This window comes from Diospyros lotus, chromosome 6, assembly GCF_014633365.1.
Source record: "Diospyros lotus cultivar Yz01 chromosome 6, ASM1463336v1, whole genome shotgun sequence".
In the NCBI taxonomy this organism is placed as follows: domain Eukaryota; kingdom Viridiplantae; phylum Streptophyta; class Magnoliopsida; order Ericales; family Ebenaceae; genus Diospyros; species Diospyros lotus.
Window position 1 is genome coordinate 11,392,897 of NC_068343.1, and position 17,785 is coordinate 11,410,681.

The 17,785-nt window shown below is 32.8% G+C and overlaps 1 protein-coding gene across 9 annotated transcripts; it reads left to right on the forward strand.

The window, feature by feature from the left end:
- Positions 1-7,367: 7,367 nt before the first annotated feature.
- Positions 7,368-16,870, forward strand: LOC127803883 (protein MID1-COMPLEMENTING ACTIVITY 1). Of its 9 annotated transcripts, XM_052340481.1 has the most exons (10): positions 7,368-7,671; positions 7,744-7,888; positions 8,138-8,929; positions 10,041-10,456; positions 11,343-11,452; positions 13,301-13,372; positions 15,200-15,306; positions 15,805-15,898; positions 16,094-16,154; positions 16,512-16,870. In XM_052340481.1, exons 3-9 carry the CDS (start codon positions 8,519-8,521, stop codon positions 16,144-16,146), a joined length of 1,263 nt encoding a protein of 420 aa, XP_052196441.1. In that variant the 5' UTR covers positions 7,368-7,671; positions 7,744-7,888; positions 8,138-8,518; the 3' UTR covers positions 16,147-16,154; positions 16,512-16,870. The 9 variants fall into 9 exon arrangements, 8 of the variants coding, with proteins under 8 accessions (XP_052196441.1, XP_052196440.1, XP_052196439.1 ...); XR_008023600.1 differs by lacking the exons at positions 16,094-16,154; positions 16,512-16,870 and adding an exon at positions 13,657-13,711 and having other exon boundaries at positions 15,805-15,896; XM_052340480.1 differs by lacking the exon at positions 16,512-16,870 and having other exon boundaries at positions 8,071-8,929; positions 16,094-16,361.
- Positions 16,871-17,785: the final 915 nt, after the last annotated feature.

Here is a 17,785-nt window from a genome sequence, read left to right on the forward strand (position 1 = left end):
TCGTGACGAGATAAAGTTAATATCTCAGTTAACGTCAGTTAAGTCAGAGACTAAAAGTGTATAAAAAAATTTTGTCCATAGATAAATACTGAACATAATTTAGTTAATATGCTTAAAAAATTTTTATTAGCCTAGGGACTAAAAAATACATTAAACCGTGGTGACGTGGCAATGCTGAGGAGTGACGTGGCAACGTAACGAGACAAAGTTAACGTCTCAATTAACGTCGGTTAAGTCAGGGACTAAAAGTGTATAAGATTATTTTGTCCATAAATAAATAGTGAATACAATTTAGTTAATATCTTAAAAGATATTTTTTTAATTGGTACATGACTAAAATATATATTAAGTCCTTTTCTTTCACGGACAAAAACGTTCTTTCATATAAATAAATAAATGCTTTGATAACATTTTTAAAATTATATATTATTTTGTTGTTGGAATATTATATAGGATTATAGGTCAGTCGTGAGTGGCAATAAGTGAAGTGGGGCGCGCTGCTGAGTCATCTGTTGTGTGAGTGAGATTAGTTTACGTCCTCGTTGATTACGAATCGTATGTTTATGCGCAAGGGATGGGCCGCATGTGAGCAGATCTATGGCCAACTTTTGTCTTATTTTTATTTTTTCCCTATCGACTTCTTCTCAACTTTTCAATGAAAATGTGATAGCACGTAGTAATAATTGAGTGCTAGCACTGAAAGTGTGATAATTATGAGCTATAATAATTTAGTAATATTATTAGTCCACTTCACTTTAAGTTTATTATTTATATTTAATTAGTGTTTGTTAAAATGAAAACAATTTATTTATAAAATTTAAGATAACTTATTTAAAAAGATGAGGTAAATAAATTTATCTGAAAAATTTAAAATAAGAAATTATATAACTTATTTTTAGATAAATTTAATAAACATGATAAAAAATATTTTTATTTGGAATGTTTTATATATCTTATTTGTTTTAGTTTATATCTTAGTTAATAGATACTATCTCAATAAATTTTAGTTATTCTTTTACTAGTCCCAATACTAAGTTCAAATGCGTAAATAAATTACGTTATTTAATTTTTTTCTGTTGCTATAAAGAAAATATAAAAAACACCCTCATGCCTAAATAATGGTGTTTGTTGTGGCAGTTACTATACTAAACTTGTTATCTTGCTCAACGGGCCGTAGAGATGGGTGTGTGGATCTCACATCTTTAATAAAACTTATGTTCTTTGTCAATTTGTTTGTGTCGAGCAAATATTACGTTATCTAACGTGATTAATATAATTTTTTTAAAAAATATATATCATACATGATCTTTTACAACTTTTAGGAGATTCCTAAATAAATTTAGTTGTAACATTAACAAAAAAGAATATTAGATATTTCAAGTATATTAATTATAATATTATTTTTCCAGAAAGAAGGATAGCGTCTTTTACTATTTTGCCCTTATAAGAAGATTTTTTCTAATGAGTAATGCTACATGTACATCATTTTTGTATATCTTGGACTACACAAAGTGTATCAATGACAAAAATACCCTGCGCTTCTCCATGCGCCTCACGCGCTTTTATGCACCTCAAAGAGATATTTTTGTCATTGATATATTTTTGTATAATTTAAGATGTACACAAAGATATATCAATAACATTTTTCTTTTCTAATACGAGGAGGAGTAGGCTGTTAGTTGCGTCATTTATGGGGGAGAAAGGAGGAAGGTTAAAAGTAATTTTTGTAAAAGTAAAATCTAAGACTAATTGGTCTTTCAGATTGATGGAGAAAACAGAGCAGGGAGAGGTGGATGATTGCGAGACAAGGACACGGCACCTGTCACGTTGAGATATCATTGCCTTGGAATTTTCAACTCTGGTGATCATGGAATTAAAATATTGAGGAAATTATGTGTTACGTGTCACCGATCTTCGAGGGCATTATCTTTAAGGTAAGGTTTAAGTTATATAATAAAAATTCGATATATAATAAAAGTTAAGTTGTGTATTATATAAAAATTGTTATATTATGAATCTTTTGTATTATTATTTCATATCAGTACATACTTAGGACATCTTAAAAATTCCTTACATATTTGGGGACTTGGAGGGGTAAAAATAAGGCCATAAATTTTTTAAAAAAAATTGTAAAAATAGAAGCAAAAACTGTTGTATATTCAAGTCAAGTGTGTGAGTATAAGTGTAAGTGTGGGTGTGTGTCCCACGTTGATTGTGTAAAAGGATGAGAGTGAGAATTTATACTCCTCCCTTTCACTTGAATTTGAGTTTTAAGAGGTATTTAGATTTTGTGAGCGGACAAATCCCTTTGAACCTTGTGTTTTGTCGTCGTTTGTTCGGTCGAACGGGTGGATTGGGTCAATTTATATAAATATATATTTATATAAAAAAATTAAAATTATTTTTTAATTTTTATTTGTCTTCGTCTTTAGACGATCTACTGTTCAACATACTTTCTATTAATTTTTTGCCTATTCGATTGCCCCAAGTGTTAGGCATTTATGCCTATGTTCAATGCCAACTTGATTGCGAAGGTTGTTCGGTGCCTAAACCCAACTATAAAAGACTGGTCGAATCTCATTTTTTGGTCATCGATTTTAGAGTCTTTGTGTGCTCGATTTTCTCCTTCGTGTTCAATCTATTACAAAGAGTGAGTTTCTTATGAGTTCTACTAGATCCGGTCGATCATGGTTGTCGTTCTTCAGATTAGGTTATTGTATCTGTGTTGATAGTCACAGGAGTTTGTCAATGACTAGAGGAAGATGTTAATATCTTCAAAACAACACTTTCAACGTGTCTTGATCGTCGGTTACTCACTACTTCTCATCGTGTTTCTGTTCCACTGCTGTTTCCATCAAACCCGTGTTCTCCAGTTGCTACTTGCCTCATCGAAATCTAGATTTGCATTTTCTTGTTGTTGTACTTACTTACAGTTACACTATTATGGTATATATATATATATATATCATTGGTTTGCTATTGCTATAACGGTTGGTAGTGTTGGGATTTTGATATAATCGAGTGTAATACTTGTTTATAAATTTACATTTCTACATCGACAAAAATTACTTAATATATAAATGCTAAATTAGTAGATTTATTACATTTTTTAAAAGCCTTTATAAATTATCATCCATGGATTCAAGTACAAAAATAAAATAAAACCCAGATAAGTAGACAACTTGCCTCTTGCTTTTTTATATAATAATTCTGCACCCGCAACACTCTGACAGGGATATTCGACCGCCGTACTGCGGTGGACCTCCAACTCCAACTGAGTTGCCGCGTACCCACACCCACATGGACCGTCTGTTTAATAATAAATATACATACACCATTTCGATTTCGCTGGCCTTTTAAGAATAGAATTTGGTGACGTCATAATTTGTTTAATAAATATTAATATTAATCGAATTACTAGATGTTAAAATTTATTAAAAATTAACTTGAGTTTAGAAACCCACCCTTTTACGGTACTGACACGGACATGGATGTTGACTTGGATGTTGATGGTTATGGTTTTAAAATTTATTAAATAAATTATCTATTTTAAAATAATTATTTTTATGTGATTCTTAATATTTGTATTTTTAATTACGTTAAAAAAATAAATTATAAGTGTGAGACTTTATCTTATCATACAATATGAAAATCGAACTCATAATTCATCTGACTAATATCGACTAATCACTTATTTTACAGTTTAATCTATGTTTAGGAGAGAATAAATTATATGTTTTACAATTTATTCACCTTGTTTGTTGATGGTATCTTTTTTTATGATTAATTTTATTTTTATTTAAATAAAATGGCATTATAGTACTGCCCCATAAAAAAAGAACGAAAATCGATAATAAGGCTACATGTCACATCGACCAATCACACTCAATTAACGGCCAGTATTCAGTAATTATGTAATTATGAAAGCGAATCTACGACTCTCTCCCCCGCCCCGCCGAACGCGCTGCTTTGGCCCCCCCATAGTTGATGAATGGTGATTACTGTAATTCATCAAATTTAAAAACAGAAATATTATTTAAATTTATTATTTTAATTAATATTTTTTATATATTCAATTTGAAACAATCTATATCCTAATTTTATGATTTTATTTAATTTATTTAAAAATAATCTGATTTGATTTGGAATATATTCAAGCTGTAATTTATAATTTAATTTTAATATTATTTCAAATTGGACCCCACCATCCACACCCTTAAAAAGAAAGACATTATTAGGAGCTGAAAGAAGAATCAACAAAATGAAATTACTAATCAACACAAAATAAAATTGAATTCTAAACGGAAAATAACCAAAAAAAATTGATTTTTTTTGCCAAATACTCCCATTACATATTAGAGTAAATTACTAAAAATTATAATCAATTTTTAATTTTTTTTAATAATATAAATGTTGCTCATCATCCTATTAATTCTTTTCACATCATTGTCGACCTCAAAGTTTAATGGTACAATTAGTTAGATAGATAATTACGATATTATATACAAAAAAACTTAAAACTTAAAACGAATTGTAAAGTGTTGAAATTGTGGCACAACGACCTTTAGAATGGCAAAATTGGCAAACTAATGAACTAGTTGTTGGGTAGGCATCCGTTACCCACAACCAGAGGCAAAATGGTCCACGCAATAGTGAATAGCGATAGCTGGCCCATTGACGCCATAAATATATACATATATTAGCGTTTAGCATTATCACTTCAATTTGTCAGCTACTGAACGCACTTCTTGGCGTTGGCCTTGGGGCTAGGACATAGCGAAGGAAGCACACATGCTTGGCCATGAGACAGCTTTCCATGTGATTGATTAAGATTGGAAGTGTCGTGCTGTCACATTCCCTTGGCATTTGGCCGCCACCATGGCCATCTTTCGTTACTGCGGCCTTTTCACTTCAAAAAGAAGCAATCGTGTCACTCTTCCACATCCCGCACCAATTTTAGTTTTTACGGATTGCTTCCAATAAGGGAAATTTTTCTTTTTTAGTATGTAAGAGTTAATTTGGAGTTAAATCTGTCCAAGCTTAATACGGTGAGGTCAGGTATACTTAAAAGACATTTTGATTGGTTTATACGAAAAAAGTAAGTTTGTTAAATTACAAATATATTTAGCCCACTGTGTCCTTATTACCTAATTTCTCTTTATTTCTCATAGAAAAACCTAACTTTAAAAAACACACACACACACACACAAACAAACAAACATGAGAACTTTGCACACCTATCCAATACATTGTGTTTTGATCCTTATATATCTCATAAAAGAAAGATCTAAAATAATAAGATAATAACATAGGTGAATCTAATAATTTATATTGGGTGAGACTATAATTTAAAAAAGTCAATTTCTAGTGTTCAAACTTCAAATATGGGGTAAATTTATGTCGTTGTTGAATTCAGTTCACTTTGTTACTATTGAATTACTCTTTGATACTGAATTGAATATAAAATTTATTATTTATATTTATTTAAAATTAATGATAGGATTTGAATGGATTTGATCTTGAACTTATAATTTTTTACTTATAAATGGATTATAATTAGGAGCGGAGAGTTGCACATCATAAATTTTAAGATGATCTGTAATTTTATTGGTTTAGGCTGTTATTAAATTTTTTCTTTACACTAAAAATTTAAATTTAAAAGTGAGTTAAATTGAACTAAAAATACAAATAGTTTAATAGTAAATCCCTCCTTAAATAGTAGATTGAATAACAAACTTGTTTCTAGGATGACTTATGACCATATTAGTATGTGTCATAAAAACTATAATGTTATTTGAGAAACCCTAGGAAAAGGTTTCACTTAATAATAAATGGTTAAATGATCTTACTTCCCATGTATATAGATGAATATTATCTTTTTTATATCTATATTAATATACGTTTCCTAATACTTGTTATTGGGCAATGCATATATATTATATTACAACTTTACCTTTTATTAAAAATTAAAACAAATTTTAATTCCTCATGTGAGGCTATAAAAACCCATTTATACTTTTCCATACTTTATATTTATATATATAATATATATTTTAATAAATATATTTATTTTTATATTACTTATAAATACTTTAATAAAATAGATTTGTTAAATTATATATTTTGTAATCACGAATTACATGAAAATTTGTCAAAATATGTTTTTATACGTAATAATAAAATTTATATACGATCAATTTATGTATGTAATTTTGTTTTCGTCTATTTATATATTATTATAATTTTTGTATTATTTTAGTTATTTAACATTTTAACCCAACTCAACTTTAATATTTTACCAAATAATTATAATTAAAATTCATCTCAACCTAATAATTTTTTCATATAGTCTAAAATCCCACTTCACTTTATTTCAGGTCAAACAATACCTAAATTTGTTAAATACTCTTGAATTGAATAAGTATTATCATCCAAACCACCAATGTATCCACTTTCTACACCGACAGAGTTTCTCTTAGTTACTCTAATTAGCATTTTTCATTTTTATTGAGGAAAAAGTAGACACCTAAGTAGATTTATTTAGATAAATGGTACATATACAGTTTCTAATTATATTTTTTTTATTAATATAAAAAGATAGTAGCAACTCTAATTGAGTTTGACTCGAGAATTTTTTTTTTTATAGGAATGTGTGATTTGTAACTCTTATCTTATTATAAAATAAAGAGTCCAATCTTATATCAACTTGTTAACAAACTTTGATCAATTTTCAATTTTTCATTTTCTTCACCAACACTACAACCTCAAATGATTTTTTGATCTCTCTTACTTTTCTTCTTTCTTTCTTTTACCATCAGTATTTATTTTTCTCTTCATTGTTAGGTTATAGAGATTATAATAAAACAATCTCGAAACTCATTAATAGAACTCTCTATAAATTGATTTCTATGATTATTTGGTCTTATGGGTTTTGTTCCCAAATATTTGTTTTATTTTAATTTAAATTTAATTAAAAATATTAGTAACACAAGAAATATATTGCCCATTTTAAAAAAAATACACAAATTAATTTAATAAAAAATAAATCACAAAAAAATATCTAGAGGAATATCTAAACCATAAGCCGTGGGCTGGCGGCCGCTGTTAAATATTCGAGAGGCCAAATCTCAAATTTTTTTTAAGTCAAGTCAACTGGTCGGTATCCCCCACCCAAATTACGCCCCGTGACGGTCGCCTGGCATTCTCGTTAATAAAATACATTTACGGGGCTATTTCCGTCCTCCCACCTGACCTGCACGAAATACTTGCTTGTCTGGCAGGCTCATGTAATTACAGATATATAGAGAGATAGAGAGAGAGAGAGCGGGGCGAGTGAAGAGAGAGACAGAGAGAGAGCGGGGGAGAGAGAGAGAGAGAGAGAGAGAGCTCTGGCATAAAAAAGCAGAGCCGAGACAAACGACACCGAAGCCCCGAGAGAGAGAGGTGATACCAAAGCTCTGCTGTGTGGTGCTCAAAATCCTCCACGAAGGAGAGAGAAGCTCCTTCGCGCAAAGCAATGCCTGTTCGTTACTGAAATTTATGCTCTCTTTCCTCTTCTCTCTCAGATTTCGCATTTCTTTACTCACCATTCACTCTTAAAACACGACTCTTCACTCCCTGAAGAAAAACGAAGCTCTAAAGACGCCGAAGATTTTGCAGAGGAACGACGAGGTATATCACCACTCGTGAAATCTCCAATCTCACATGTTTATATACGTGTATTTATATATAAATCTTGTGCAGTAGTTTCAGGTATGCACCTGCATCTAAACAAAAGAAACCCGTAAGCGATGCATTCATTAACGTGGAGAGGTTTGAAATGCTATTGCAGTTTTTCGGATTTTTCGGCTAAGAAGAGTTAGGTGCCGGCGATTTCGTCAAATTTCAGGTAACGCCGTTTAATTCACCAGCTTTTGTTTTTCGCTGTAGACTTCACTTAATTTACGTTTTCTTAAGTGATTCTTTGTTGTTAAAGAGATCTGGTCAAAAAGAAAAAAAAAACCGCAATCTCTCTTTTTTATTTTTATTTTCCGATTCGTTTTTTGCTTTTTTTCTTTGTTTCAACGACAGGAGAGTCAAGAGGCGTATTGGATAATCCTCAGGATTTTGTTGACTCCTTTGCTGAATTTCATTGCAGTTGTGAATGTTCAGAATTTCCTTGAAAGATCTGCAATTGAGCTCAATTTATCGAGAGATCTTGTGACGTATCTTTCTTATGTCACTTGAAATCTGCTCCTCCTCCTGGTACAGTGCTCCAAGTGGAAGATCCTAGTCCTGCGCGCAGCTTTGATTTTCTTCTAATGCGGGGAAAATTGCAATTCAGTTAGTGCCTTGAAACTGGAAGTTATTGTTTTCCTACTTCTTTCTGGATATTCTTGTACAGAAAGAACAAAATATAATAAAAGTTTTGTGACTATTTAAATGGAAAAATTCCATTAAGGAACGACGATCAGGGGGAAATTCTGATTCACGTCGGGTTAACCTATTGAGGCTTAAGGGGTAATCTCTGGGGGTGGAGATGGCATCCAACTGGGATCATATTGGGGAGATTGCGAACGTGGCCCAGCTTACTGGCCTTGATGCTGTGAGGCTAATCGGAATGATTGTAAAAGCTGCAAGTACGGCTCGCATGCACAAAAAGAACTGCAGGCAGTTTGCACAGCATCTGAAGTTGATAGGCAACCTGCTGGAGCAGCTGAAAATCTCAGAGCTTAAGAAGTATCCGGAGACCCGGGAACCACTGGAACAGCTTGAGGATGCACTAAGGAGGTCTTACATTTTGGTCAACAGTTGCCAGGATCGGAGCTATCTCTATTTGCTTGCAATGGGCTGGAACATAGTGTACCAATTCAGGAAGGCACAAAATGAGATAGACAGATACTTGAAGATTGTCCCTCTCATCACTCTGGTGGATAATGCTCGAGTCAGGGTATGTTATGCATCCATTTTGTTTTTTTTTTTTTTTCTTATTCTTTTTGTTGCTCCTTAAAATTTGCTATATAATTTTTCATGTTTTTGGGGGCAATTTAGTTATTTATTTATTAGTTTTAATTTCCCTGTATATGCAGCTTTAGTATGGGTTCTTTTAGTGAAAGTTCATTTTACTGAAATTTGTTGGTTGAAATAAAACTGGCACGCTGTTGGTGGATATGAACTTTATTAAAAGATTCTGATAAATCCTAGTTAGCATTATTTTGATTGCTAAACCTTAATTGGCTGTGATAGGAGTTACTTTTATTGAATGTTCATTCTTTCAATACTAATGCAAGTGCATGTGGTCCTGAATATTTTATTGTGCTTGACTTTCTTGCTGTTTGTAACCACATGCAGTTCATAACAACATTGGAACCTAATTCTGTTGACAGTAGTCAAACCTTTAAATTGAAAGCGAGATTGACAAGAAAATATAGACTAAGTGACTACATTAGGTAATTCAATATCTTTTGGTTGCCAGACTAACAATGAACAGAATGAAGACACTGAGAGTATTAGAACCCAGTGTTATTAAAGGCGTGCCTAGGTGCACTAAGGCGCAAAATAACAATATCTAACTCAAATTCTTGCTGAAATTTTGTACTCCTTTGAGACAAAACATGGCTGTTTCTAAGTGCAGCTTACTTGTATATTGCAATCATTCTTTCAAACATCTTAAATGCTTGATAGGAATAATAAACATATACAAATTTCCAAGCTAATATCTTAACTAAACTTGGAAGAATTTGCTTCCATTGTGCAGACTGTAGGGAAAAGCAACTCTGTTCCTTCCCTGTGCTAACAACTGAAAAAGATATCTGAGGTGGTTGTGATATGAGGGGAAAGATGGCTTCTGATTTTATTGATGAACAGTCAGCTCTGCTAGACTAGGTGGCAAAATACTTGAAATTGAACTTATAGTGATATTTATTGATTTATTATTTTGGGTTAGTGGAAAGCATGATAGTATTTACTGTTAGTTAAAATGTTTTCTTATGTTCTCTCTTTTAACCTATTAGTGCAATCCTTTCTAAGTTGATTAATTTTCACATACCTGAAATTGACAGGAAAGATTGGAGGATATTGAGAGGGATCAACGGGAATACACATTGGATGATGAGGACATGCAGGTTCAAAATGTAATCCTCAATCGAGAGCCTTCAAGAAATGATGCTGCGATGTTGAAAAAAACTCTTTCTTGTTCCTATCCCAACTTACCTTTTAATGAGGCGCTTCAGAAAGAAAATGAAAAGCTTCAGTTTGAACTACAACGGTCTCAGGCCAATTTGGATGTGCATCAATGTGAAGTCATTCAGCACCTGCTTGATGTCACAGAGACTGTTGCTGTAAATTCTCTAGCTGATAAGAGTTCAAGCTTGAAAGATCCCCAAAAGGTAGAGCCTAACTATCCAGACGTTAACAGCAATGTGGAGCATTCGTTTGACAAGAGCTACAAGAAGAAAACAGAGAAATCAACTTCAAGGTTTGTTTTTCTACTTTTCTTTCTAAGTCACTGGATGTAAAGTAAAACTTTTGAGGTGTCAAAATAACCTTTTCTGATCCTTGTAAATTTGAAACCTGTGATTGCCAGAATTATTTTAAAATTCCTCAGAACCAAAAACAAAACAAGGAATTCTTCATTGTTCCACGTGATATTACCACATACTCTTGCAAGTGCTTTTCTCTTAAAACAAAAGTGTAATAGTTCCAAAGTCTTCAAACTACCATGTCAACTACTAAACTGTAGATTAACAATTTCCAGTACTTATAATGTACTAATTTGAAATGTTCTCCAGATCAGTTCAATTCCTGATCCATAACTAACTGAAATCCCAAAGAACAAGTAAGATGACAAAATAAACTGGCATTCCAAGTTGTGGTTCACAAGTTCCACGTTATTCACAAAATATGTAAAACAATAAAAGCTAATGACTTCCTACATTGTCCTCTACAATGCATAATTAACTGATTTTCTGTCTGGTAATCATCCTATAAGCCCTGCAATAGAGAGGTCAGAATGAGCTATCTGGCCTAGTTTATGCGAACCATTATCTAAGTGGAACTAAGTGAGCAAGAAGAAATAATAAATAAATGATACTAAAAAATAAATAGTTTTGAGTACTATTTTTCTTTGAAATTAAAATCTGCATTACACAGTAAAAAAGTGCTGCAGTAACAAACATCACACGAACTAAAGCCACTTTGTCAGAATAACTACCTTAATCACAGCCTACAACTATTCCACCAATTTACAAGGACTACATGATTCTATAATTGGTTTGCTGTAGTATCAAGGATTGTTAGCTTGTAGCCTGCTTCAGCCTGTGGTTCATTTTTGTGACATGGGATTTTTTTGTGTTTCTTTGCAGAAACACTTCTTCAGTTTCTTCCAAGCATGATCTTCTGTCTACGAGAGGTTTACATTGGGGTGATGAATGGCATTCAGATTTGCTCGGCTGTTGTTCTGAACCTTTATTGTGTATGTTCCATCTCATGACTTTTACTCAAGTACATGAGATCACAATATTCATCATATGCAATACGTGCAGGTTGGCTTACTAATAGTCAATGATGAGCCATCATTATAAGATGTAAATTTAAAAACTCTGCTTTTGTATTTTTGACCTATTATGAGGTTGTAGAGAGGTAGTATTGCAGATCAAATTTTGCCTCCATGTTACTTGCTCATGTGCGTATTTATGGTTTTGTCTTGTGTGTTATTTTTTTAAAGGAGGGATGCTGGTATAGGTTTTAGATTTAGATAAGCGAATAGTGTTGGGAGATAAGCTTATTATTAATCTCTGATTTAACTTTTTCCTCATAATTATTATTTGCTAATTACTTCTAGAATTCAGGATGTTTGTTTAGAGTTTAGGATGTTTGATCTAACAAGTTTTATGATGGTTGTCAACCACTTAACTAATCCTTCTCTTTTATTCAGGCTTGGGACTGGTTGTAAATAAGAGGAACACTTTCGACACTAGATGTGTTGAGGGGATTACTCAATCTGCATGCGGAGTTTCCTAATTACTTTTAGTAAACATTTTGAAGTGCTTGCTTTAGTAAGAGAGAACCTTGTCAAAGGGATGATAGGAAATTGTGGTTTTGATTCCTAAGATAAAACCTAATTGTTTTTATATTGAAGGAAACATTGTTGAAGATGCATTTAGTTGTTTTCTGTGGTATTATCTACTGGTAATGGAATCATTTTAGTTGGTGAACAATATAACCGTGGAAGGTGGGTCCTGATCTACGTACAGTTGTCAGAAACTCTTAATCTAAGATAAGAAAATTTGACTGTTGTTCTTTTAAGAATGGAACATATTAGGGTTGTTACACGTGCACATGATTCATACATGGCCACTGCTTTGAGACGTTCTGCAATAGCAATTTCTAGTATGGAAATTGGAACCCAGAAGCTGGAAGGCAGGAAAGCAAAACCAATCTCCTTTTTGGAGGACAATTTCTTTGATTGATAAGAAAAGGAATTGGACCCACCATTTTGCTTTATATGGCAGCTTTTGAAATTTAGCCTTTTACACTTTCCCTATAATTTCACCTTGCTCTCTGAGCTCTGTGGACCATTCTAACAACTATGAAGTCATTGAAGCATCTGATCAAGTGGAAATCATTGAATCACAGGACATGTATTATGTGGATTGATGGACCTGTTTAGGATCATAACATATGAAGTACCTAGTTGAGTGTGTCTGATCTGATAACCTTAACTACAGTTTGACATCTGAAGTTTTTGGCCCCTTTTAGGGAAGGAAAGTACTTAAAACACTTGTGCAATGGTAAGAAATATTACCTGATACAACCTATAAACTGCCTCCTTCAAGGAACTTCCGTTGGATGGAGGGGACCAGAACAATTCCATGATGCTTCACTTTTTTTCAGATTTTGTTGAAATATGGAATTTATCCATCTTCTTGTGGAAAAAGTTTGTTTTTGAGTAACCACTGAGAAATTGCTTTCTAATGCAACTTGAAGCATGATCCATTGTATATTCACGTATTCAATTGTAGGATGCTCACATCTGGGTTATATAGTTCCTAAATTATCTGAACCATATTATTTGGTCATAGAGCTCTCTGAGTTGTAAACTATAAGACCAAGAGACTTTTTTCCAAAGGTTCTTCTACTTCATTGCCTCTGTATAATTGATTTTCTCTCCTCTTTAGGAGATTTTCTTATCTATTGGGCCATTTCCTTCTGCCTCCCTGTGCAGATCTGTCTTGCTATGACTGCAAAAGTTTGGTGCAAATAGTAGTCCTGTCTTGAGCTCGACAAACACATTCTAAGCAGTTTATCCATACTTCTGCAGGTATAAAAACTTTTTTCTACCCATGTGGGACATTTTCGAAAGTAGCTACTGTGGCAACCAATAGGCACATCTGTAAGTGGCAAATCTTCTTGTCAATATCTATTACCATCTCATTTCCATGAGGAATAATAATTTGCATGTTTCACCTTAAAATTGATAATTGAGTATTGGTGAAGGTTTCACTGCAAATTAACATTTGGTTTCCATTAAAAATTTTAATGTGTACATATATTTTTGTACTGAATACATAAATGAGCTGTTGTTACTGTGTGAATGTTCATAAGTTCTTTGATTGTTAAATATCACCTAATTTGACACTGCAATGATGAGAGTTGGATAATGAATATCTGATGCAGCTTTCATTTATTGGAGGATCATGAAAGGCTGAAAGTGTTTGGTTCTACATTAGTGGTATGACTAATGCATGTGACTCTTGTCCTCTCTGATATTTTACAACATTCTGGAAGGTTAAAGGTATATTAGCAGAATGCAGGACAGGGGCAGTGATAGAATTCCTGTTCCCTGTTGCTGCTATCACTCCATTTTAAATCTTCCAGTGCTCTCTCAATGGAGAACATAATGTTTATAATCATGGATATAGGATGTTTTACTGTAAGCTAGATTAGTTCAGCACACTGGCTTTCATCTTAATTACTATGTAGAATAAGTCAATAAACTATTAGTAAGGAGTTCGCAGATGCTTTATTTATTTATTTATTTTAACTCCTTATACAAAGCTGTATATATCTCAAGTTCAGTTATGTTGCTCTGACGCTGAATAACCTTTATCTAGATTATGGTGCGGTATGTGAATGTTCACCATGCTCTGCCATATGTGAAAAATTGTTGGTGATAGGAATTCCAGAAGTGTTCTGGAATGAGGCTTTTCTCCATTCCACATAAAGACAACAGTGATATTTTAGATGATGTTTCTGTTGGAATAACTTGTTGAAAAACCTGTACTCTTTCTTTTTGTGTGTTTGGTGAAAGTCATAATGGGTACAGAAATCTTGCTTTCCAAAGTGAAACAAGAAACATCTCTCGTATTTTGAAAAATGAAAAAACTAGGAAACTCATGTAGAATTCTGGTGAATGCTGATTATAAATGAGTCATCAAGTCAAGTATCTGCAATTGCCCATTCTATCCTAAACTGACTGGGAAGAGATGTGAAAAGTAGGCAACATGAAATAGGAAATCTGCATCAGTTTAATGACATTGGCAATATATCAAGTTGCTGATAAATTGCAACAATCACAAGCCTTAATCCCTCTAGGCGGGATCAACTATGTGAATTCTGTACCTACAACCACCTCTATCCATGGCCATATAGAACTTAGGAAATTCCTAAGGGTGCTCAGTTGATGTTGATTGGTTTAAACATTGAGCATTTAGTCTAGATGATGAGATTGCCTGAACTTTCTAAAGGTGGCTCATGAATTGATTTTCTGGAAGGAGACTTTTTCAAAGGAAAATGAAGAAGCCAATTTCTTTTAAGAATTATGAATATACCCGTATGATTTTTTGCAATTAGCTAAATGGGAGAGTAAGAGTTGCAGAAACCATTTCTGGAACTATTGCATTTGCATGTTGAGAGTCCGGTTTTAAGTTTTACACGGGACTTGTACTGTTTATCATTTTAGGTGGGGGACAGATTTGGAGGCTTATCTGCAATTTTCTTCCCAATGGCCCATTGGTGACATTTGGGATTGTGGAGCGGAGGATACAATTTTGGACTAGTCTTTTAGAACTTATGACAAAAGATACTTCCTTTCAAAATGAACTTCCTTGCTCTCCTTTTTCTATATTTATTTACGATCTGAAAATTCTTTCAGAGTACATTTCATGATTTTGTACCGTATGGGATATTATTTTTGAAATTTATTCTCTCTAACCATCAGCTCCAGCAGAAGCCTGCAATGAATTAATGGCTTATTCATTGATTTTATCGTGTTGTTGCTATACTTGCTGCATCAGAAGGAAGCTTCGGAAGACGCTGAACATCACGGTAACTCCTTTAACTCCATAATAACTTGCGGGCTTAATAACTTTATGAAGTAAACCATGCATCTCAGACATAGTATTTTTTAGCAGTTGGCTTCCCAAACCCATTTGGAAAAAAGAGAAAACTGAAGTGAAAAAAGTTAACTTCTACCTTGGTTTGCACTTTGCGGCACTAGAATTAGATCCACACCATTTGGTTTTGAAGATTGACTTCAGTTTTCCTTGTGTTCCCTGTGAAATGGCTGTGCTAAATCAAATGCACAAATCCATTTTTTATTGTTTTTCCATTTATCTTTGGTCACAGTCAATCTATATGTGCGTCCTCAGAGTTCTTATGGCATGCAAGCCAATTGTACATGGGAATAATACTATTTGCCTTAACTAAAGCACATTCAATCTTAGACTTACCAAGTATAATTTTTGCTACTGTTTCATTGTTGATCAGTATCCGATTTCTGGAAATGCTATGCAATATTCACCTTATCATCTCTTTCTCCTGCAGGGAGGGTTTGTCGATGATTTTCTCTCACATTTTATGTGCTGTTGCTGTGCCCTTGTCCAAGAATGGCGAGAAGTGGAGATTCGGGGTGCTTATGGTAAAAATCATTGTCCTTTTTAATCAATATTGTGCTGTGACCATGAACTTTTTAGACAATTCCAATAGCTCCAGTGATGTCAGAAAATTGAACAAGTTACACGCTGCCTTCTTGTTCTTTTTGGTTGCCTTAATTTTTTATTTGTAGCTCTTGAAGCTTATTTTGGTCTATTCTGTGATATATTTGAACTCACAGGTCCTCAGAAGACAAAAACAAGTCCTCCAGCTTCACAATACATGGAATCCTAAGTGATGAGGTGAGGAAATGGTTAGTTGTTTCGAGATTGCCATGCTTCAAAAGTGTTATACAGAGATGATGTCCAGTTGTCACTATTACCTAGAATCATGTTGGCCTTCCTTTCTGCCATTAGCTTACTTACATGTAAAGCAGCTTTTTATGGTTTCCATATACAGTCTTGTAACATGGCAAGCAAATTTCAAATCCATGGTTTTCTTTCAACTAATTGTTTGGATTTATTTGCCTAATCAACTACAAACGCTGTCCATCGGTCTGATTTGATCCAGATTCAACGAGGATCCTATCCAATCTATTAACATTAGATCTGGTTCAAACTCAACAGATTCATTTATAAATACCATATGCATGTTTGCAGTTGATTAGTCACATCAATCATCTGGAAGCTGCAGCCCCTTGTTCTTAATACCGTACAACACGTCGGTCACCTACAGCTCCACCGTCCTTTTGTTGAATAAATGAAGAGGATGATGAAGATGAACTATTAGTTTCCTCTACATTTCGCTTTCCTGCTCTGATGAAACTATATTGTGGCGCATGTATATTTGTATGCATTTGTGTGGACTTCTTGCTGGTATTCATTTGCATAACCTGCATTTAGGGTCTCCAGCACGATGAACTTGATTTAAGGACAGGTATATACTATATACACATGTTTTGACTGACAAGCAAAGACGGGAACGTATAATCTTGGCACACAACATTTTGCTATTTTGACTTGTGTTTTACATCCGTGTTAAGAAAGATATGTTAAATAACTTTGGCTTATTTATTGAAAGTGTAAACTAACTACCAACAAAAAAAAAAAAAAATTATAAGCCAAATTGAGGTATACTTGTTTTTGTATTTGAGGGTGTACGGTAATGTTATCTTGCTGATTTGTGGTGTGCCAATACAGAGAAAAAAAAAAGTAGCCAGGCACGACCGCCACATGGTTTAGAAGTACGGTTCAATTATCAAAGCTCGTGTGTAACCCAATATCTAGTCTACATGGCAAACATATTTGCTACCATTTTCTTTTTTTTTGTTAATTAAAAATTGATAAATTCAGGGTTGCCAAATGAGAAGACCCATGATACGAGTCAAATCAAGTGTGCTGGGCCAAACTACGATGTTTCCTCGTGCATGTGAAGTCAGTTTGCTGCATATGGTACAGCATTGAATTTCAATGTTGTTGCGTATGCATTAATTAATATATAGTAAATATATTATATTTTACCTAAATTATATGTAAATCACATTAATTTTAGAATTGTTGAATAACATTTTAAATTATTTATATAAAAATGTATGTGAATGAATGTTAAATATATATAAATATTTTAAAATTTTAAACACTATCAAACAACATTTGAAATTTCAATTATAAATACAAAAAGTATATTTAATAATTAATTTATTTTAAAATATTAAAAAATAATAAGAACAGACAAATTATCTCTCAATTTAAATCAGGACGTGTTCCTTCGACATTCTTCAATTGTCATTATTAAAATTATGTGAGATAATCAATTGTTAGTATTCTTTATGATTTTTTAACTTTAAAAAATTTATTTTTTAAATAATAAATATTCTTAATAAATAATTTAAATTAAAAACACAACAATTTATAATGAGACCCACCCTATTTGA

Excerpts from the sequence above, each read along its gene's own strand:
- LOC127803883 (XM_052340481.1), top strand. The coding sequence starts at position 8,519 with ATGGCATCCAACTGGGATCATATTGGGGAGATTGCGAACGTGGCCCAG. Across the intron at positions 11,453-13,300 it reads TTGTTCTGAACCTTTATTGT|GTATAAAAACTTTTTTCTAC; the intron begins GTATGTTCCATC and ends ATACTTCTGCAG. Across the intron at positions 15,307-15,804 it reads GGAAGACGCTGAACATCACG|GGAGGGTTTGTCGATGATTT; the intron begins GTAACTCCTTTA and ends TTTCTCCTGCAG.